Genomic DNA, 22,067 nt, shown 5'->3' with positions numbered 1-22,067 from the left:
CATCTCTCCTTGCTAGTGACCTGGGCACGTTGGGAAGGATCCCCCAAGGCCTTGCGCTGCTGCTATCTGCGTGGCCCTCACTCCCAGGAAGCAGGGACTTGGGAGGACTTGGAGGAAGCCACCAGCCTTCAGCCTTCAGACCCCAGTGCTGAGATAGGCAAAAGCAGCCAGACCTGTGGTGTTTGCAGCCTGGGCACCTCTAACCTCTGAGACCAGGTCATCAAACTGGGGGTGACCCTGGACAGACAACCCCACCAGTGTGTCCTGGAGCCCTGCTCCCTCAGAGCCCCTCCCTATTAGGGAAAGAGAGAGACAGGCTGGGAGTATGGATTGACCTGTCAACACCCATGTTCAGCGGGGAAGCAATTACAGAAGCCAGACCTTCCACCTTCTGTATCCCACAATAGCCTTGGCTCCATACTCCCAGAAGGATGAAGAATAGGAAAGCTATCAGGGGAGGGGATGGGATTTGGAGTTCTGGTGGTGGGAATTGTGTGGAGTTCTACCCCTCTTATCCTATGGTTTAGTCAATGCTTTCTTTTTATAAATAAACATTTTTTTTAAAAAAATTGGGGGTGAAGGGTGGGGCGACAGGAGACAGTCTAGGCCTTGCGGGTGGTAAACCCACCCAGCCCTCTGTGCCTCCTCTGTAAACTGGGGCTCATAAGAGCACCTACTCATAGGGTGTTTGTGAGGATTAAATGCGGCCCTGGGTATAAAATGTTTACTGCGGTGCTTGGTGTGCACTAAATGCTCAATAAATGTCAGCTACTCATTAATCCCTATTATTTGAAAACAGTGTTCTGCTGCCAGAGTATTTGGAAACTCTCTGATCTCGTCCAGGTCTCCTCATTTACGGGGCCAAGAGGCTGGAGTCAGAGCAGGGGGATGGCTTTCCCAAGGTCGCCAGGAGGGGAGGTGGAGGTGGGGGGGCTGTGAGGAAGGCTGTCTTGAGATGTCCTCTCCCCCCCACCCCAAAGGTCTGTCCTTCAGTCTCCACTTTCACACACTGGTATCTTGTTGGGCAAAGCCTGTCTCAGTGCCTCAGATAGGCCCCCCACTTTAACCCCCACCCCAGGGAGGAAGGCTGGTACCACCTTGGTGGCCTGACGCCCTGTGAGGGAAAGGGCAAGACTCTGGGCGTACAGGAGCCTGCAGAGCCTGGTGCTCCCTCATCAGAGCCCCCAGCTACAGACCTTCCTTCCAGAGAGGTGCAATGGGCGTGCACTGCAAAGCCAAGAAGATACCCCAGCTCGGGTCACCATGAACCGGCAGGCTGGCACAGTCACTACCCCAGCCATGGCTGGAACACCCCAGCCCCGTGCCATGACCAGGCTGGCACAGTCACTATCCCAGCCATGGCCGGAACACCCCAGCACCGTGCCATGACCAGCCTTGGCTGCCCTGTCACTGTTACTGCCCACAGTGAGAAGTCACCAGCAGGAGAGCAGGCTGGTGCAGCTTCCCATCAGCAGAGCTGTCTCCCTGTGCTACCCCCTGCGCTATGCCAAGGACACATCTGTGCCCACATGGGCAGGGAGTCCTCGCCGGTGGTGCCTCTTATCTCCCCCCCCCCACACTCCTCACTCCCCAGTATGAGAAAAGTCCTGCAAGGAGTGGAGCTGGGAAGGACATCACAGAGCTGGTCCTGTAACTTACATTATAAGGAGGCCTTTAGCTTGAGTGTGTTCATTCTGTTATTATTTCCCTGGGAGCAAGATTTTGTTTTGAGTTTTTTTCATTATTTGTTTTAATATTTTATTTACTTACTTATATTTAATAGAGAAAGAAAAATTAAGAAGGAAGGAGGAAATAGAGAGGGAGAGAGAAAGAGACACCGGCAACCCTGCTTCACTGCTCACGAAGCTTTTCCCCTGCTGGTGGGGAGTGAGGACTTGAACCCAGGTCCTTGCACTCTGTAATGTAAGCACTTAACTAGGTGTGCTACCACCCAGCCCTGTTTTATTTATTTATTTTTTTCTTTATAATCATGTTTATGCTGCCAGGGTTATCTCTGGCCAGGGCTTTTGCTTGCACAGTGATTCCACCATTCCTAGTAGCCTTTTCTTTTTCTATCTTTCCTGAGATGGGAGTAAGGTATGCGGGAGAATGAGGGAGTGGGAGAAAGGAGGAGAGACATGTGCAGCACTGTTCCACCTCTCTGAAGTCCCCCCCCAACCTCGCAGGTGGGGACCAGGGGTTTGAACTGAGGTACTTGAGCTTAGTAACGTGTGCTTAACAGGCACTGCAACCTGGCCCCTCGTACAAACTTATTGGAGGCCAGGTGGTGGCACACCTGGTTAAGTGCACACATTACAGTGCATAAGGACCCAGGTTCAAGTCCCCAGTCCCCACCTGCAGGGGAAAAACTGAGATAGAGAGAAAGAGACAGAGAGACAGAGACAGAGAGAGAGAGAGAGACTAGAGCTGGCCTCCCAGAGTGGGAAGAACATGAACACAGAGATTGGAGCTGTGGGCTCCTGTCTCCCCTAAGCATCATTCCCAACACATGCCCACACTTGAAAAGCTTTATCACTTCACATATATCACTTAGCTGTGTTGAGATTCAGTTTCTCCCCTGTAAAAGGGGGTGAATAATAACGCCTCATCTTCTCAAAAGCAAAGAAGTGCCTGGGGATCCCCTGAGCTCCTGCTGGTCCTACTGCTGAGAACAAGGGGTGTGTTTGCTCACTGTGGAGCCCTCCTCACCTGTGGGTTTCCAGTGGGTCACAAGAACCCAACAGGCCCACAGAGACCCCAACCTGAAGCCCTTCCAGATGGGGGGGGAATGCCAGGCCTCCTTGGTGCATCCACTCTGCTCCACTCCTCCATGGCTTCCTTGTCTCGTCTGTGTGTGTGGAATAAACAAGCCAGAGAAGCAGAGAGTGGACAGACATCACCCACCCTGGCCCTCTCTCTGCAGATGCTTGGATGGCCACAGTTTCTGGAAGGGACAGAAAGGCCTGGGATGGTTCAGCTCTGCACTGTCAACCCGAGACTTGAGGCGTAGGAGACACTTAAGAGACACGAAGTGCCCTCCATTCAAAAACCACTTTGGCCACTGGAGTGAGCAGTCCACCTTGTCCCCAAAGGCTGCAGGGGTGGGCAGCTCTGTGCATGGAGCTATAGTCTTCATAGCCCAGCATCACTTGGCTTGAAAGTCTGCCTTCTTCTGCTGCCCAGAAGCCTCCTCCCAGCAGCTCCCGACAGTGCCTGCTGCTCCAAGCTTTGGGGCTGCAGCAGAAACTCCACTCAAGCAGCCAGGAGACTCCCAGCCATGCTGACGCTCTCACTGTACACAGGCACCTGCCGGGGGCTTGTACAAGCTCCCTCCTTGCTCACTTTTTCATTGTTTTGAAAAAATTCAGAGAGAGGAGAGGGAAGGTGGGGGGAAAAATGTCTGGTGGTTTGCTGGACAGACAGGCTTCACCTGAATTTAGCAGTCTTTTAGCATTTTGCCTTATTTGTCTGAGCCACTTCTTCCTGGAATGTTTAATATCTGACTTTGCACTGTGGGCATTTTCCAGTCCACATAAGAAGGGAGACTGGACAGTGAGTGCCACGTGCTTAAACTAGGCATAACTGAATGTTTAATCACCATGTGACTTGGCTCCCATCATCAGCTTGAGGTTGGTTGTTGGTATTGTTGTAGGAACTCTACCTGGCTTCATATTGTAACAGTCTGTCATCCCCCACCCCAATCCCCTCCAGCCTGTGGAGGTAGAATTGATAACTATAGTTACATTTAAAATCTGCTTCATGCTGACTTAAGGTGTATGTGTCTGTGTGTCTGTGTCTATGTGTTCATGTGTCTGTGTCTATGTGTTTGTATCTATGTATATATGTCTGTGTCTGTCTGTGTCTGTGTCTGTCTGTCTATTTGTGTGTCTGTGTGTCTGTGTCTATCTGTCCATCTGTGTGTGTCTGCTGTTGTGTCTTTGTGTGTCTGTCTGTCTGTGTGTCTGTGTGTCTGTGTCTGTGTGTTTTGTCTGTCTGTGTCTATGAGTTGTGTGTATGTCTATGTTTGTGTGTCTTTGTCTATGTGTTTATATATATGTGTGTCTGTGTGTCTGTGTCTAAGAGTAGTGTGTGCCTCTCTGTGTCTGTGTGTGTGTGTCTGTGTTTATGTGTGTCTGTGTCTATGTATTTGTGTGTGTCTGTGTCTATGTGTTTATGTGTGTGTGTATGTGTGTGTCTGTGTGTGTGTGTCTGTGTTTATGTGTGTGTGTCTGTGTCTATGAGTTGTGCATGTGTGTCTGTGTGTCTGTGTCTATGTGTTTATGCATATGTGTGTCTGTGTCTATGAGTTGTGTGTGTCTGTGTGTGTGCCTATCTGTGTCTATGTGTTCATTGTGTGTAACTGTGTCTGTTTATGTATGTGTGTGTCTGTCTGTGTCTATGTGTTCATTGTGTGTATCTGTGTCTGTTTATGTGTGTGTGTGTCTGTCTGTGTCTATGTGTCTATGTGTTTGTGTCTATGTCTCTATGTCTGTGTCTGTGTCTATGTGTCTGTTTATCTGTCTGTGTGTGTGTGTACTGTCAGTGACCACCTCCATCTAGTGGATTGCCAAATCCACCACCTCACATCTTTATCTTTTGGGAAGGAGTGACAGTCCTCAAGTTCATTTCAATCATATGGTTCTGTGTGGTCAGCTAGAGTTACCAACCAGCACAGCCTGGTTTTCATGAGCTCCTCAGAGTTTATTCACTGTATGGCTGAGCACTTATGTCTTTCACTGCCCTCTCCCAACTCCCCCACCAATTCCTCAGCCCTTGGCAACCCTTTTCTTTCTTTTTTTAAAAATATTTATTTATTTATTTATTTTTGTTGCCCTTGTTTTATTGTTGTAGTTATTATTGTTGCTGTTATTATGTCGTCGTCCTTGGATAGGACAGAGAGAAATGGAGAGAGGAGGGGAAGACAGACAGGGAAGAAAGACACCTGCTTCACCGCCTGTGAAGCGACTCCCCTGCAGGTGGGGAGCCGGGGTTCGAACGGGGATCCTTAGGCCGGTCCTTGCGCTTTGCGCCACCTGCGCTTAACCCCCTGAGCTACTGCCCGACTCCCCTGGCAACCCCTTTTCTACCCTGTTTCTACAAATAGGACCATTGTGGATATTCTTGTTGCTGTTTTAGAGTATACATGCAAATGGAGTACTTGTCTCTCTGCGTCTGGTTTATTTCACTTAGTGTAGTGCCCTCAAGGTTCTCCCATGTTGCCACAAATGGTAGAATTTTTGGCTTATGAGGGGCTGTGTGGATAGCTTCATGGTTATGCAAAAATTTTTCACACCTGAGGCTCCAAAGGTCCCAGGTTCAACCCACCCACTGGTCAGAGCTGACCAGTGTTCTGATATAAAAAAAGATTATATTGAAAAAATTTTCTTCTAAGGGCCAGGTGGTGGCACACCTGGTTGAGCGCACGTGTTACAATGCCCAAGGACCCAGGTTCGAGTCCCCAGTCTCCACCTGCAGGGGGAAAGCTTTGCAAATGGTGAAGTAGGGCTGCAGATGTCTCTCTGTCTCTCTTCCTCTCTATCTACCCCTCTCTCCCCTCAATTTCTGGCTGTCTCTATCCAATAAATAAATAAAAGTAATAAAGAAATTTTAAAAACTTTTTTTCTTCTTATGACTGAATGATATTCCTTGGTGTGTATGTGATGCACATAGTTTCCTGTATGCTGTTGGCTGCATTTTAACTTCTGTACTAAAATATTTTCTAATCCTGATTCTACAGTTCAATTTTCTGTATTAATCTATCTCTCTGTATTGCTTCAAAGCTTAACAAGCATTTGTGCTGTTTCTTGCCTAAGCTTTTGGTTAAAGATTTTTTAATTTATTTTTTATTATCTTTATTTATTGGATAGAAACAGCCAGAAATCAAGAGAGAAGGGGGTGATAGAGAGACGGAGAGAGACAGAGAGACACCTGCAGCCCCGCTTCACAATTCACAAAGCTTTCCCTTTGCAGGTGGGGACCAGGGGCTGAACTAGGGTCCATGCGCACTGTAATGTGTGCGCTCAGCCAGATGCTCCACCACCCAGCCCTTGCTTAAAGTTTTTGTTTGGTTGGTTGGTCTCGATTTTGTTTCTGTTCTGGTCCTTTCCAGGGCTCCATCACTTACTTGGCTTTTTCAGATACAACAGAGAACAAAGGAAAGCCACAGCACTGACACTTTCTTCCATGTGGTGGGGCCAGCTCAAACCCTTGGGTTCACGTCTTACCCTGGGCTTTCTGGGCAGCTGCTGGATGCAGTGCATTTGCTGGGGAATAGTGTGTCATAGTAGTTGAACTATCTGGGCTGTGATCTTCCTTCAGGCTCATGGAGACCATGTGACCTCTGCATCCAGGTTCCCCTGAAGCAGGGGAATTAAATATCCTTCCAGCTCAAAATCACAGGACTCTTGCTACCGTGTGTCTGTCTTGCTTTGCTTTTTCTGTAAGTTCTTTCTTGGTCTTTCAGAGCAGACACAGTCAGTCCTTCAAAACTTTGGTACCTGCTGGGTGTTGTTCTAGGCTCTTGGAACTCTGATGAATAAGATACAATAACCTTGGCTTCTAAGGAGCTTATAATTTCATGAGGGAGATAGACACACAAACCAAAGACTAAAAAATGTGCTATGTGGGCAGGAGAGGAGAGGTAGCTCAGCCTGTTAGAGCACTAGCTTGTATGGCTGAAACTCCAAAGGTAGAAAGTTCAACTCCCCAGCACCAACTCATGCCAGAGGGGAGTCATGCTCTGGTCTCGGTCTCTCTCTCTCTGTCTCTCTCCTTCCTCTCTCATTCTCTCCTAACATGTAAATAAATCAAGCAAACTGGGAATCGGGCAGTAGTGCAGCGGATTAAGCACAAGTGGTGCAAAGCACAAGGACTGGGGAAAGGATCCTGGTTTGAGCCCCCAGCTCCCCACCTTCAGGGGAGTTGCTTTACAAGTGGTGAAGCAGGTCTGCAGGTGTCTATCTTTCTCTCCCCTCTGTCTTCCCCTCCTCTCCCCATTTCTCTCTGTCCTATCCAACAACAACAACAATAACTACAACAGTAAAACAACAATGGCAACAAAAGGAAATAAATATTTTTAAAAACTTAAAAAATAATAACAAATCAAGCAAACTTAAAAAATTGGACATGTGTTGTAAGAGATATGGAAAGCAGGGTTGGGTGGTAGCACATGCAGTGGCGTGCACCCTCACCATGCACAAAGGTCTGGGTTCATGTCCCCAGTCTACACCTGCAGAGGGAAAGCTTTGTGAGTGGCAAAGCAGGTCTACTGGTCTCTCTCTCACTCTATCTCTCTCCCCTCTTGATTTCTCTCTGTCTCTATCCCATCAATAACTAACTTTTTTTTTTTTCAAAAGAGATATGAGAAACCAAGGAAACAGTCCATTGACTTCCTAGGGATGGGCTTCTGGGAGGCTGTGATGTGTGAGTTAGATCTTGCAGAGCGAGTGTGTGTTTCTAGGAGAGGAGGGTGTTCTCCTCTGAGGGAGGAGTGGGTGGGAAGTCTGTAACACAGGAGCAGGCTCAGCCCTGGAGTCTCGTGCCACAGTTGGAGGGTGCTTTCAGCTTACGATTTCAGTCCAGTTGAGTGAATGTGTTTTTTGAGATGTGGCTAGAAGTGGAATTGCAAACTTTTCTGGAACTTCTTCCTGCCTTGACCAAGGTCACACGCCATGAAGCCAAGGCATGAACCCAGCACCCCAACTTCACATCCGTGAGTGCCTCTGTGCCCTGCTGCTCCCTTACAGGGTGGGACAGACATCTCTGCCTCCCACAGACAGAGTCACACCTTCCTTTCTGTTTATGGGATGAACAAACCGGCACCTAGGAATGGCCTGCCAGTCACCTCTCTATTTCCATTACCGGACAGTGGCGGAGCCCAGCCTTGAGTTCCCAGACACCACCTCCCAGGCCTTCCTGCCGACTGCATGGGGAGAGGTGCCAGGTGGAACCAGTCCAGTGGACCAGGGGAGGGAAGCAGTGAAATGAGGGCTGAGGTAGTTCCCCCTTTTCTGGATCTGGAGAATCAACCTTGTCATCAGAAGCCAATGTCTGTTAGTCGATGCCATCCAGTCTTGGCTGGGTGCCCCCCCCCAAAGATGCTCAGAGCTGCTTGGAGAGTCAGGATAAGAGTAGCAGCTGCCCTTAGCAATTGCCCACTGCTGAGTCGTGTTTATTCTGTGGCCAGCTCCCCTGGAGTGGGGTGAGTCAGCCTCTAGCATTTCCACCTGGCCCGGGCACCTCCTGCCCAGCCACACATCCAGTCGGGGCTGGGGGAGTGAGGCAGAAGGAGCCCTGGAGGCAAGGATGCAGCAGCCGGGCTGGGAACAGCCTCCTGTTCCCAGCAAGTGCATGTGCACAACACGGGACCTCTCACACGGGCACAGGACCCTCCAGGCAAAAGAGAGAGAGCTCTTCTGATGGCTGGTGCATTGCTGAATTAATCTCTGCATCCTGCCAGCTCATCCTTTTCCTTTTCATGAATCTCAAAGACCACAGGATGATGGGTGGTGAGGAAAATCAAAAGCCAAGATGGCTTCTAATGATCCTGACCATTCAAGTCACACTGCCCAACCCCCACAAGCACAAGCTCCCCCCCCCCACCCCCCCCACCCCCGTGGTTCTTACTTCCCAGGTCTGGTTCATGTGTGCTATCACCTATTTCTAGGAGCACTTTCTCATCTTTTCCTTTTTTATTTATTTATTTATTTATTTATTTATTTATTTATTGCCTCCAGGGTTATTGCTGGGGCTCAGTGCCTGCACCACGAATCCACAGCTCCTGGAGGCCATTTTTTCCCTTTTGTTACCTTGGTTGTTTCACCATTGTTGTTATTGTTGTTGTTGATGTCATTCGTTGTTGGATAGGACAGAGAGAAATGGAGAGAGGAGGGGAAGACAGAGAGGGGAAGAGAAAGACACACCTGCAGACCTTTCTCACCGCCTGTGAAGCGACTCCCCTGCAGTTGGGGAGCCGGGGGCTTGAACCGGGATCCTTAGTGATTAGCGCCACAGCCGCTTAACCCGCTGCGTTACCACCCAACTCCCTATTTATTTATTTTTTAATTGCCATCAGATTCATCACTGGAGCTCAGTGCTGACACTACAAATTCACCACTCCTAGCGGTCATTCCTCTTCCCCACCCTTTTCCCCCTTTCCATTTTATTGGATAAGACAGGGAGAAACTGAGAGGAGAGGAGGAGATAGAGAGGGAGAGAGAGAGACACATGCAGACCTGCCTCATCACTTGTGAAGCTTCCCCCCTGCAGGTGGGGAGTAGTTGGGGTTGGGGGGGAAGCCCCTGGGGAAGTCCTTGGGCATGACAGCTCACTTTGCTCCTGTGCCCCAGAGACTCCACTCGGGGCTTCCTTACCGTGTGTGAGCTCCTGCATGGCATGACATTACTGAGCAGTATTGTGGTGTCTCTCTTCTCTTTGTCTGTCTGTAAATGAAAAAGAAGAAAGCAAGGAAAGTAGGGAAGGAAAGGAAGAAGGGAAGGAGAGAGAGATTGAGAGAGGTCAGAAAGTTAGGTCCAAGAGACCACTTAGCCCTGTTTTGCACATGCAGGGAGGGCCCTGAGTTCCTTCCTGGGCACCTCATTAAACACAAACAAATCCCTCCAACCACTTCCTCTTCTTCTGGGCATGAAAGTTGAAGTCCCCATGAACTGAGTGCCACATCAGTGCTCTCATGCCACTGGTTGCCCACTGCCTGCCCGTCTCTCCAGCCACAGGGCCTCACCGCTGCTCCTCCTGCAGGCCTGATACCCTTGCTCTGTTCCACCGCTCTGCCTGGAGTGATGTTCTCCTATGATTCCCATCTTCTGTTGTAATTTCACCTCTCTCGTTCCTGATTGTTTTTTATCATAGTTCTCTCTTTCCCTCCCTCCTGCCCTCCCTCCCCCTCTCTCTCATCTAGCCAGCAGCTTATCTATTTTACTTATCCTTTTAGAGAACCAGTTCTTGGTTTCATTCATCTTGTATGAATCATTTTTCATGTATTTCCACTTTGATTTTGACTGTTTCCTTCCTCCTGTTGCTTCTTGGGTCTCTCTGTGGCTCTTTTTCTAGCTGACTCGGTTGTGATGTGAGGTAGCTCACTCGAGAGCTTCTCTCTCTGTTAATGTGGGCCTGTATTGCTACAAATGTCCCTCTTAGGACAGCTTTTGCTGCATCCCACAGAGTCTGGGCTCTTCAATTTCAATGCTCTCCAAGGAATTTTTAAGTTCCCTTTTGATTTCTTCGGTGACCCAGGTATTATTCAGAATATTGTTTATTCTCTGTAGTTTGAGGTTTCTTTCTTTCTTTTCTTTTCTTTCTTTCTTTTCTTTTCTTTCTTTCTTTTCTTTTCTTTCTTTTTTTTTTTTTTTTCATTTTATGATTGATTTCTAACCTTACACCCTCATGGTTGAAGAGATATTTTTTATGATTTTAATATCCACATATTTATTAATATTGTCCTTGTATCCCAATATATGGTCAATCCTTAAGAATATCTCATGTGCACTTGAGAAGAATGTATATTTATCTCTTTGGGGATGAAAGATTCTGAATATATCAATTAAGTTTATCTCATCTATGACTTCATTCAAGTTCTCCATTTCCTTATAGATTTTTTGGTCCCACTGATCTGACTCTTGCTAAGATCTCCTAGTATTACTGTTTTGCCATTGCTATTGCCCTTCAAGTCGGCTAGAATTTGTTTCGTGTCTTGGGAAGTATTCATATTGGGAGCATAGATGTTGATGGTGGTTATGTCCTTTTGTTGACTTGATCCTGTGACCAATAGGTAATGTCCATGTCTGTGTCTTGGTACTTTCTTTGCCTGAACATCTGTTTGTATCTCATAACAGAATAGTTGTTCCTGCCATCTTTTCTGCTTGGTGGGAGTGACATGGTTTCACCCCTGTAGCGTTGGGATCAAGGAAGGACTCCTGACCTTCAGGCAGTTTCTGTAGGACCCACTGTGGGCCGTCCTTGCTTGCACACTGCTGGGTGTGTGTGTGTGTGTGTGTGTGTGTGTGTGTGTGTGTGTGTACTCCTGTCTGCAGGAGTGCAGCTAAAGACCCTACTTGTGCATCAGGGCACATAAGGCTAGGATAGCCAGCTCAAACCCTTGACTCTGATAGTCACTCTCCCTATGCCTGGCCATCCATCTCCTTTCCAGGAGTGTCCTGCTCACAGAGCAATCTCCTCCCCGCCACCCCCCGCACCACTCAGCACCCTGTGCCCCTCTAACCTCCAGCCTCCTCTTGACCCTGCCAGCAACTCACTTTGTCTCTGTCTTCTCTCTTCCAGGAAGTGATCGGAATGGCCTAGACTTCAACCGCCAGGTAAGTCCATCTTCAGAAGAAAACTTTCATTCTGCACGTTTTGGGGGTCAAACACGTTGGGTATGGAAGTGACAGAAAAGAGTAAGTGGACTTGTGTTCGACACTGCTGTGTGTCAGAGTCTTAGTATGTCCAGATTGAGTGATGCAAAGACAGTGGTGAAGGGCTGGGGAAATAGCTCTGTCTGTGAGAGCTCTGGATTTGCATGCCTGAGCCTCCAGAGGTCATAGGTTCAATCTACCTTATGCCAAAGCTGAGCAGAACTCTGTTCTCCCCCCCCCGCCCCTCGTTTCTCTCAAATCAATAAATGATTCTTTATTTTCTTTTTTATATTTATTTATTTACCCTTTTGTGGCTCTTGTTGTTTTTTATTGTTGTAGTAGTAGTTGTTATTATTAATGTCGTCATTGTTAGGACAGAGAGAAATGGAGAGAGGAAGGGAAGACAGAGATGGAGAGAAAGACAGACACCTGCAGACCTGCTTCACTGCCTGTGAAGCAACTTCACTACAGGTAGGGAGCTGAGGGCTTGAACTGGGATCCTTACACTGTTCCTTGTGCTTCGTGCCACATGCGCTTAACCCACTGTGCTACCGCCCAACTCCCAATTCTTTATTTTTTAAAGACAGTGAACTGGACGGAAAGTTCTTTCCCCTCCAAGTTGAAAACTTACAGGAAGTAGGGGAGGGGGTGTAACTTAGGGCTAGGAGTAATTGTAACAGCAGAAGTGGGCCGTGGGAGGACTGCTGGGAGGAGAGAGTCTAAGGTGTAGGCAAACAGGAAGCAAGAAAGAACCGGAGATCCAACAAGATATCTCATCTGGAAGGGCACCTGCTTTGCCATCTGTGTGACCCAGCTCCTAGCCTAGCCCCCACTGCACTGGAGGAAGCTCTGGCTCTGTGTTGTTATTCTTGCTCTCCCTCTGTCTTCCTGCAGCTGTCTCTTTCTAGCTAAAAAAAAAGTTGATCCAGAATGGTGAAGCCCCAGAGGGAAAATAAGTAAATAAAAGAATGGGGAGTGTAGGGAGAGGTCTAGAGGGGGTGGAGAGGTGAGAATTAGGCATGAAGCCAATAAGGCTGGGATTTGCTCCTGTCTCTGTCACTTGCAAGCAGTCCAATCTTGGTCCAGTCATCTGTTACGTTTTAGCTTTTTCCCTACCTGGAAAATTTATCTTTTTCATCAGTGTTGCAAAGGATGTATGTTGTGCTAGGTGTAGGAAGACAAAAAACACTAGAGGGAGAGGGAGAGGGAGAAGGAGAGGGAGGAAGAGAGAGAGGGAGAGGGAGGGAGAGGGAGAGGGAGAGAGAGAGAGAGTGAGAGAGAGAGAGAGAGAGAGGTGGAGAGAGACTGCTAGGTGAACAGTCATAATAAATGTCAGTCAGACTTTACGAGCAGTGCATAAAAATAAGCCTGTCATCAAGCAGAAGCAGGCAAATTGAGAAGGCAGGGAAGGGGGAGATAGGAGGAGAGAAAAAGAGACACCTGTAGCACTGATTCATTGCTCAGGAAGCTTCTCCTCTGCAGGTGGGGAGCAGGGGCTCAATCCCGGGTCCTTATGCATGGTCATGTGTATGCACAGCAGGGTATGCTACTGCCTGACTCCTGTTGTTCATTCTTCCTGGGAGTTCAAGGCAGGCTTCATGGTGGAGGTGGTGTTTGAGCCCAGCTCGAGGCTGAGTGGTAGTCTGGCAGACAGAGCAGAGGGAATGGAGAGGAAACAAGGAGGCAGCCTAATATGATGGTCACTGGGGTTCCTTCCCACTGGGATCCAGAGGCCAGATGTGTATGGCAGGGAGGGGTGGGGTGCTGGCTCAGTCCTTTGTCTTCCCATGTCTGCAGCAATGGGGTGCCATGTTGCCGTTTCCTGGAGGGTTGTAAGCTCTGCAGGCAGGCTTCTTAGGCCAAGGGAGTACTACTGAGTCCTGGGCCGAAACATAGCAGACACCGTCTGTGCTGCCATTCCCATCCCGTGGGAGTCAGCTGGCATGGGAAAGGGGGCCTCAGACAGAGCAGGTCAGATACTCAGTGAGCTCCCAGAAGCATGGGTGCCACTGTGACTGCGGGAACAGCACTGAGGCCCTACCTTTGTTAAACCAAACCGCAGCTAATAAACCACAGGGAAGCCAGCAGCTTATTAAATGCTGGAACAGTTACCCAGCAGGAGAGGGTATGCCATCCACTGCTCACCCGCGGTCTCTAAATGGGAGATAGATTCCTCTCCAAGGAGAGATCAGCCAGGTGTATTCCAAGGGCAGAAGACTGGCGGAGGAGCCCGCCTCCAAGGGTTCTGAGATCCCAAAAGAGAGACCAGAACCAGCTCAGATGTTTCCTGTGCCTCCTACAGTCAGGCTGGACCCACCTCTCTCTGTCACAGGCCCTCGGATGAGGACTTAGGGAAGGAGTCAGTTCCTGGCTGAGACATGGCCACACCAGCCCAGCCTGCTGGGGACCCGCTCCATGGGTCTGGGCCTCTCACTGCTTGTGATTTTATATCAAGATTTAGTTATTGGTTACGCACACGTGGCACAAAGTGCAAGGGCACAAAGAGTAAGGATCCTGGTTCGAGCCCCCGGCTTCCCACCTGCAGATGGCTGGCTTCACAGGCGGTGAAGCAGGTCTGCAGGTATCTATCTTTCTCTCCCCCTCTGTCTTCCCCTTTTCTCTCGAGTTCTCTCTGTCCTAATAACAACAATGATAGACAACAAGGGCAAGAAAAGGGGAAAAAAAATGGTCTTCAGAAGCAGTGGATTTGAAGTGCAGGCACTGAGTCCCACCAGTGATAACCCTGCAGGCAAAATTAATATAAAATAAAATATTTAATTAATGTATTATTTTGAAAGAATGAACAGGGGGCAGGCAGTAGAACAGCGGGTTAAGCACACATGGCCTAGGGATCCCGGTTCAAGCTCCTGGCTCCCCACCTGCAGGGAGGAGGGGGGTCACTTCATAAGTGGTGAAGCAGGTCTGCAGGTGTCTGTCTTTCCCCATCTCTGTCTTCCCCTCCCCTCTTGATTTCTCTCTGTCCAGTCCAGCAACAACAACAGCAATAACAACAACAACAACAAGGGCAACAAAAATAGAAAAAAGAAAAATGGCCGGGGGCCAGGTGGTGGCACACCTGGTTGAGCGCACATGTTGCAGTGTGCAAGGACCCAGGTTTGAGTCTCCAGTCCCCACCTGCAAGGGGAAAGCTTCACGAGTGGTGAAGCAGGGCTGCAGGTGTCTCTCTATCTATCTCCCTCTCTATCACCCCTTCACTCCCAATTTCTGGCTGTGTCTATCCAATAAATAAATAAAGATAAAATTTTTTTTTAAAAAAATGGCCTCTAGGAGCAGTGGATTTGTAGGGCAGGCACCAAGCCCCAGCAATAACCCTGGAGGCAAAAAGAAAAAAGAACAAAGAAAGTGAGACCAGAGCACCCACCCAGCCTCAAAGCATTGCGGATGAGGGGCTGGGCGGTGACACACACATTACCATGCGTGAGGACCCAAGCTTGAGGCCCTGCTCCCCACGTGCAGTGTGGAAGCTTCATGAGAGATGAAGCAGGTCTGCAGGTGTCTCTCTTTTTCTCTGCCTCTCTATTTCCCCTCCACTCTCAATTTCTGTCTGTCCTATGAAATTTAAAACAAAAAAAAAGGAACAATGGCTGTCAGGAGTGGTGGCTTTGTCATTCAGGTACAGAGTCCCTGTGATAGCCCCCGTGGCAGAAAAAAAAAAAAAAAAAAGATTGTGCCTGATGAAGATTAAACCACCCGGGTGGTCCAGGAGGTGGCGCAGTGGGTAAAGCATTGGTTCTCAAGCATGAGGTCCTCGAGTTCAGTCCCTAGCAGTAGATGTACCAGAGTGATGTCAGGTTCTTTCTCTCTCCTTCTATCTTTCTCATTAATAAACAAATAAGTAGAATCTTAAGAAAGAAAGAAAGAAAGAAAGAAAGAAAGAAAGAAAGAAAGAAAGAAAGAAAGAAAGAAAGATAGAAAATAAAATAAAGTAAGAAGAAGAAGAAGAAGAAAAGAAAGATTGATTAAACCTGGGTTCTCAGGCAGGCAAGTCCTGGGCTTGAATATTGAGTTTTCTCTCCGCTACCATCACCAGCCTCCCTTTTTTCTTTGCCACCAGAGCTGCCACTCCGGAGAAAGATAGATACCTGAGGCTCACTGCCTGTATGAACACTTCTTCCAATAGTCTTGTTTTTTCTTCTTTTGTCTGTTACCAAAAGGGAGAGACAAAGACAGACAGAGAAAAGGAGAGTCACCTGCAGCACTGCTTCACCACTCATGAAGCTTCCCTCCTGAAGGTGGGGGTCTGGGGCTTGAACCTGGGACTTCACATAGGAGCCCCCACCCCACCTCACCTTTTTTTTTTTAAGTTCATGTATTTAGGTATAATAAGAATAGAGCACTATTCACCTCTGGTGTATGGTGGTGCTGGGATTAAACCTGTGGTCTCAGGGGCCTCAGGTATGCAAGTTTGGTACTCTAACTGGCTGAGTTATCTCCCCTGGCCCTTTATATGAGAGGCCGAACACTCAGAAAGAGCAACTCTCCATTGTTTGCAATGCCTGGGATCGAACTTGGGACCTGGCACGGGCAGAGCCCGTGCTGGACTGACTGATGAATTACCTACCTGTTCCTGCCTTTGTGCTCTTTCTGAAGCTTGAAAAGCTTTCATGCCAGGGACAAGACTGAAGGCAGCTCCCCCGAGCCCTGGGATCCTGGAGAGAAGCCCCTGGTCCTATGGCCATCTTTGGGGCGCGGTTGGGAGAAGGTTCCCAGCTAGTGCCAGGAGCCCGCCTCCCCCAGCCTGCTTCTCCTGGATGTGCCTCTCAGGGTGGGTCGCGCCCTCCCTCCCCTGGGAAGGGTTCGTAGATTTCTCATTACTGACAAGAATAGACATGACAGCGCTTCCCTCGAAACAAGGGGGGAATTCTGCAGGAAGGGAGGTTCAGCCAGGTCACACTCACTTCCACGCTGCTCACACTCAGGGCCTCCTCAGGCTCACTCAGTCACCCCATCACTCAGATGCCACCGGTCAGTGTGACACCCATGCAACCCACCTGCTGACCGCTGGGGCCCCCCGGGACTTCTGGGGACTCTGCCTGGACAGCCCTGCGTGAGGGAGACCAACACCCACTGTGGGCTGACAGGTCCCCCACAAGGCACTCTGGGGGCTTTTGCCACATCAAATGGTCACCCCAAGCCCTGTCTCTAAGCTCCCTGCTTCCCACCATCCGGAGGGAGAGGCTGAGCATGACCTCACCATGACTAAGACGTGGGCAGAGGGTGTGGGGCAGGGAGCAGGGAGCCCCTGAGTCTGATAAGTAAGAGAGGGGGTGGCAGGCCCCTGGGGGTGGGGGCGGGACTGAGTTTCTCTGTGCCCTTGGGGAGACTGTGGGCCTTGCAGCCCAGGGCTGGGATGGGGTGGGGGTGCAGACCCTCTATAGCTGGAACAAGAGACCATGGGTCCCTGGGGAGGTTTCAGGCTGAGCCTGTGAAAATCCTGGTTCTGGAAAATCACCTGAGCCTATTTTGGGGTAATGGTGGGCAGATCTGGGGAGTCAGGAGCAAGACCACCCCTCAGTCCCCAGGAAAGAGAACTCAGGAAGCAGAGCCAGCTCCCCATGGGGGTTGGGAGGCCCCATGGTCCTATCTTCCCCTTGGCCTCATTGCTAAGGCCCTGCAGGCTGTGTGCTATGATGTGCCATCCTGTTCCTGCTACTATGTTGGCTGCTTCAACTTCCACTTTTCTTTCACTAATGTAACCTGGGCCCCTGGATGCCATGCATGTTCTCACTGAGCTATATCCCTGGCCTCCTTCGATTGTTTCAGTTGCAAGAAAAATGGAAGTGAGAATATCCATTCCCTCACCACCATGGCAAGTAAGGAGAAGTCAGAAGCTTCCAGGCCTTTGTGGTATCTTGTGAGCTGGTGAAAACAATTGCTTGGAATGTAGGGGCAGAGAGGGAGACAGCATAATGGGTCTGCAAAAGACTCTCCTATCTGAGGCTCCAAGGTCTCAGGTTCAATCCCCCACACCACCATCAGTCAGAATTAAGCAGTGCTCTGGTCTCGTCCACCACCCTCCTTTAAAACAATTAAAAAAGCAGGTGTGCAGGTGTCTGTCTTTCTCTCCCCTTCTCTGTCTTCCCCTCCTCTCTTCATTTCTCTCTGTCCTATCCAACAACAACAACAGCTATGACAACAATAACAAAAATAACTACAACAAGTGCAACAAAGGCAACAAAAAAATGGGAAAAATAGCCTCCAGGAGCAGTGGATTCGTAGTGCAGGTACCCAGCCCCAGCAATAACCCTGGAGGCAAAAAAAAAAAAAAAAACCAAAACACCCAACAATTAAAAAAAAGAACCCCCAGTGAAATTAGGAGCAGAGACAAAAGGATCTGTTAGGCTGGATCTGGAACTGTCCCTTCTTCCTTTGATGAAGAATTTTTTTAATGATCATGGTATGCTGTGCAGTGAGTTCTGGGGCAGACAGACAGTGCTGGCCCCTGGGTGGGGTTTGGGGATGTCACCTGAGAGGGTTCCTGGAGTGGGTGCTGAAAGAAGGGTGGTGGGTTTGCAGAGGGGGTGGCCCAGATATTCCAGGTTAGGACACAGTGAACAAGGGGGCTTTCTGCTGCACAACAGCACTGCTCTAGGGGGCGGGCAGTGGCACACCTGGCTAAGCACACACGGTACCTTGCAGGGGGAAAACTTTTCAAGCAGTAAAGCAGTGCTACTGTTTCTATCTCTATTTCTGTGTCCTCTCAATTTCTCTCTGTCCTATCCAACAACAATAACAGCAGTAACAACAACAAGGGCAACAAAAATGGGGAAAATGGCCTCTAGGAGCAGTCGATTTATAGTTCAGGCACTGAGTCACAGCAATAACCCCGGAGGCAAAAAATTAAAATTAAAAATAATTTTTTAAAAAATACATAGAAAGAACAAAAGAATATGGCATTAGGGAACTGTGAGATAGGTCTGGAATGACAAGGTGGGAATGAGGCTGGAGTTGTGCTCTGGGTCGGACTCTGAGGGCCTTGGAGTGCCCAGCCAAGGAATTTAGACTAAGCTCCACAGGCAGAAGGGAGCCACAAGGCATTTTCAAGCCTGACAAGTGTCATGTGATGGAAGAGCACTGGAGAGGGTGTGGGTGAGGAGGGATAGCAGGAAGAAGAAGGGCTGAGACAAGAGAAGCCTGACCGGCCATTGTGGAGGGAAGCAGTGGGCAGAGGCAGGGAAGGGATTATAGCAAAGGGGCTAGACCGCCAGGGTTGCAATCCTGGGTTTGGCCAGTAATTCCACTCCCATGTCCTCAACTGAGAATCGTGGGCAGCCCTGGAGGTGGCACTGTGGGAGAGCACAGGACTGGCAGGTGTGGTGTTCAGAGCTCAGCCCCCAGTTCTGCATATGCCAAAGCAGTGCTCTGGTTCTTTTTTCTCTCTTAAATGGAGTGAGAAAGATAGACACCTGCAGACCTGTATCAGCACTTATGAAGCGACCCCCCTGCAGGTGGGGAGCTGGGGGCTCGAACTGGGATCTTTACACCAGTATTTGTGCTTTGTGCGCCGTGTGTGTTTAACCCGGTGTGCTACTGCCTGGCCTCTTCTTTCTTCTTCTTCTTCTACCTCTTCCTCTTCTTCCTCTTCCTTCTCCTCCTCCTTCTCCTTCTCGTTTCTCCTCCTCCTCCTCCTCCTCCTCCTCCTCCTCCTTCTTCTTCTTTTTCCTCTTCCTCTTCCTCTTCCTCTTCCTCTCCTTCCCCTTCTCCTCCTCCTCCTCCTCCTTCTTCCTCTTCTTCTTCTTCCACTTCTTCCTCTTCTTCTTCCTCCTCCTCTTCCTCTTCCTCTTCTTCTCCTTCTCCTTCTCATTTCTCATTTCTCCTTCTTCTTCTTCCTCCTCCTCCTCTTCTTCTTCTTCCTCTTCTCCTTCTTTTTCTTCTTCTTTTTTAAAAAAATTTTTATTATTATTTATTTTCCCTTTTGTTGCCCTTGTTGTTTTGTTGTTGTTGTTATTGTTGATGTTGTCGTTGTTGGATATGACAAAGAGAAATGGAGAGAGGAGGGGGAGAGAAAGACAGACACCTACAGACCTGCTTCACCACCTGTGAAGCGACTTCCCCTGCAGGTGGGGAACCGGGGGCTTGATCCAGGATCCTTATGCCGGTCCTTGCGCTTTGCGCCACATGCACTTAACCCGCTTTGCTACAACCTGACTCCCTTCTTCTTCTTCTTCTTCTTCTTCTTATTATTATTATTATTATTATTATTATTTAAGAAAGGATTAATTAACAAAACCATAGGGTAGGAGGGGTACAATTCCACACAATTCCCACCACCCAATCTCCATATCCACCCCCTCCCCTGATAGCTTTCCCATTCTCTATCCCTCTGGGAGCATGGACCCAGGGTCATTGTGGGTTTCAGAAGGTAGAAGGTCTGGCTTCTGTAATTGCTTCCCCGCTGAACATGGGCGTTGACTGGTCGGTCCATACTCCCAGTCTGCCTCTCTCTTTCCCTAGTAGGGTGGGTCTCTGGGGAAGCGGAGCTCCAGGACACATTGGTGGGATCTTCAGTCTAGGGAAGCCTGGCCGGCATCCTGATGACATCTGGAACCTGGTGACTGAAAAGAGAGTTAACATGCGAAGCCAAACAAATTGTTGAGCAATCATGGACCCAAAGCTTGGAATAGTGGAGAGGAAGTGTTAGGGAGGTACTCACTGCAAACTCTAGTGTACTTCTGCTTTCAGGTATATATTTTGCAGTAGTTTACGGATACGTGTGAACATATGCTCTCTCTCACAGAAACTGGTGTATATCTAGGTTTTGGGACTTTGTTAGAAAGTGAACCACCTGAGATGGAATTAGAGTATACTATGAAAGGAAAGGTCTCACCTAAGTAATGAAGCTGAAGGGTTGTCATTCCACACGTGAAGTCTCTGGACACAGTCTGAAGTGAAGCATGTTGAGGTGGCAATCGTTGTTTCTTTTTTTTTTTTTTTTTAACAATAGTACCTAACTATCACAAGATTGTTGTGAGAGTCAAATGAAAGCGTGTGTGTGTGTGTGTGTGTGTGTGTGTGTGTTTGACAAGTGTCTGACTATATTCACTGGACAGCTAACTGCGGTGCTGGTGACAGCAATGACGCTGAGGCTGATGTCAACAGACCTGGGAAGGTTCAGGCTCCAGAGACATTTCTGTCGTGAGGTCATGTGGAATCAGGCTGCAGTGGAACATGGACAGCAGAGGGTAGGGCAGCATCCAGCTGGCTCTTAAGCTTCTAGTTGGAAGGATGAATATGATGGGACCTACAATCAGAGACCAAGAGACACAGGAAGGGCAAGTCTGATCAGAGGAGGAGGAGGAGGGACAGGGAATGGGCTACAGGTACCAGATGCCTGGTAAGAAATTTGCATCTGAAGCCCAGGAGTCCGGGCAGTACTGAAAAGTCACATTGGGGCTTCAGTCCTGCATGTTGTTCACTAGAGTGAAGGGAAAGAGGGCACTGAGGGGGTACAGAATGGGGTGAGGACAGGCCTAGAGGAGCACTTCACAGTCACATGGAAGTAAAACACACACACACACACACACACACACACACACACACACACACACACACACTCACACACTCACTCACAGGTACTTCAGTTTTGGTGCTGCCTTTGGTGTTGTGGTTTGTCTACAAGGCCTGCCTCTGCCTACTGAGTGCAAATTGAACCTCCTGGTCCTTGAGACAGTCAGAGGTCTCTCCTGGATGCTGCACTGCTTGGCCAAGCCTATGACCCAGGTTCAAGCCTGGCCCCCAGCACATTGGAGACAGCTTAGGTGCTGTGTTTTCCCCAACCCCCACCCTCTCTCTCTCTCCCTCCCCTATCTGAAGAGGTCAACCCAGAGTGGGGAACCCAGCCACAACAGAAATCCACACAAAAGACAGTCAGAATAGCCACCCTGAGGATTTCAGAAACACCTCCTGGGTTAGCTACCACCTCTTCCCTCTGGGTGTGCAGAGGCCACTCAGACAGACCCTCCAGGGAGCGGGTCACCTCAGCTCAGGGTGGGTGGCCTGGTGTAGCTGCAGCACCTCCATTCAGCATTACAAGGTGCCCCATTCTGGGAAAACACACTCCAGACAGAACCCACACACCCTCTACCTGCAAAAAACTCAGCTTCTGTCCTTTGAGGGAGGCAAATACAAAAAGCTCCCCCAAAAGGTCAGGACAAGTAGGTGTAAGCCAGTGGCACCTCACAGGGAGTGAGTGAGGGGGGTGGGGGGTCTGTGGAGGGAGTGGGTGGCTGGGAGCACGATCAGTAGAAGCTCCTGATTTCCAGACAACATAAAGGTGATAGTATTATGGGAGCCCTTCCACATGCCATGCAGGATGCCACACCGTACCTCAGGCAGCCTGTGAGGAAGCTGGGTGGCAAGGTTCACCCGTGTCGAGGGTCTGCGGCTTGGGCAAGGGGTCCCCTGTGGAGTGAAGCCCATGGAATTGGCAGCCTCCTGTCCCTGTGTTTCTCTAGGAGGGAACAGAGGCAGCATCTGCTTCCCAGGCAAGCCACGAGGACCTCAGGGCCTTGGAAGCCTGTTTGCTTCTGGCCAGACTAGGGTTCACCCTCCTTCCCTGACCATGCTGGGGTCTCTGGCCCGAGCTCAGGTGCCCTGTCCAAAGCTCAGGCCACAGCCCCAGGGCCGACTACTCTCAGCTGGGGATCAGGGCACATTGAAGGGCTCCAAACCCACCAC

At 49.3% G+C, this 22,067-nt stretch overlaps 1 protein-coding gene across 2 annotated transcripts in view; it reads left to right on the top strand.

The window, feature by feature from the left end:
• Positions 1-22,067, top strand: part of POU2F3 (POU class 2 homeobox 3) — a 100,082-nt gene that overhangs the window by 21,021 nt on the left and 56,994 nt on the right. For both annotated transcript variants that reach the window (XM_060179902.1, XM_060179901.1), the window contains exon 3: positions 11,296-11,330. In XM_060179902.1, the coding sequence (XP_060035885.1) occupies positions 11,296-11,330 (35 nt within the window). The remainder of the gene's footprint in view (positions 1-11,295; positions 11,331-22,067) is intronic.

This window comes from Erinaceus europaeus, chromosome 20 (genome assembly GCF_950295315.1).
Source record: "Erinaceus europaeus chromosome 20, mEriEur2.1, whole genome shotgun sequence".
Classification (NCBI taxonomy): domain Eukaryota; kingdom Metazoa; phylum Chordata; class Mammalia; order Eulipotyphla; family Erinaceidae; genus Erinaceus; species Erinaceus europaeus.
This window is presented reverse-complemented; position numbering and strand designations above follow the sequence as displayed.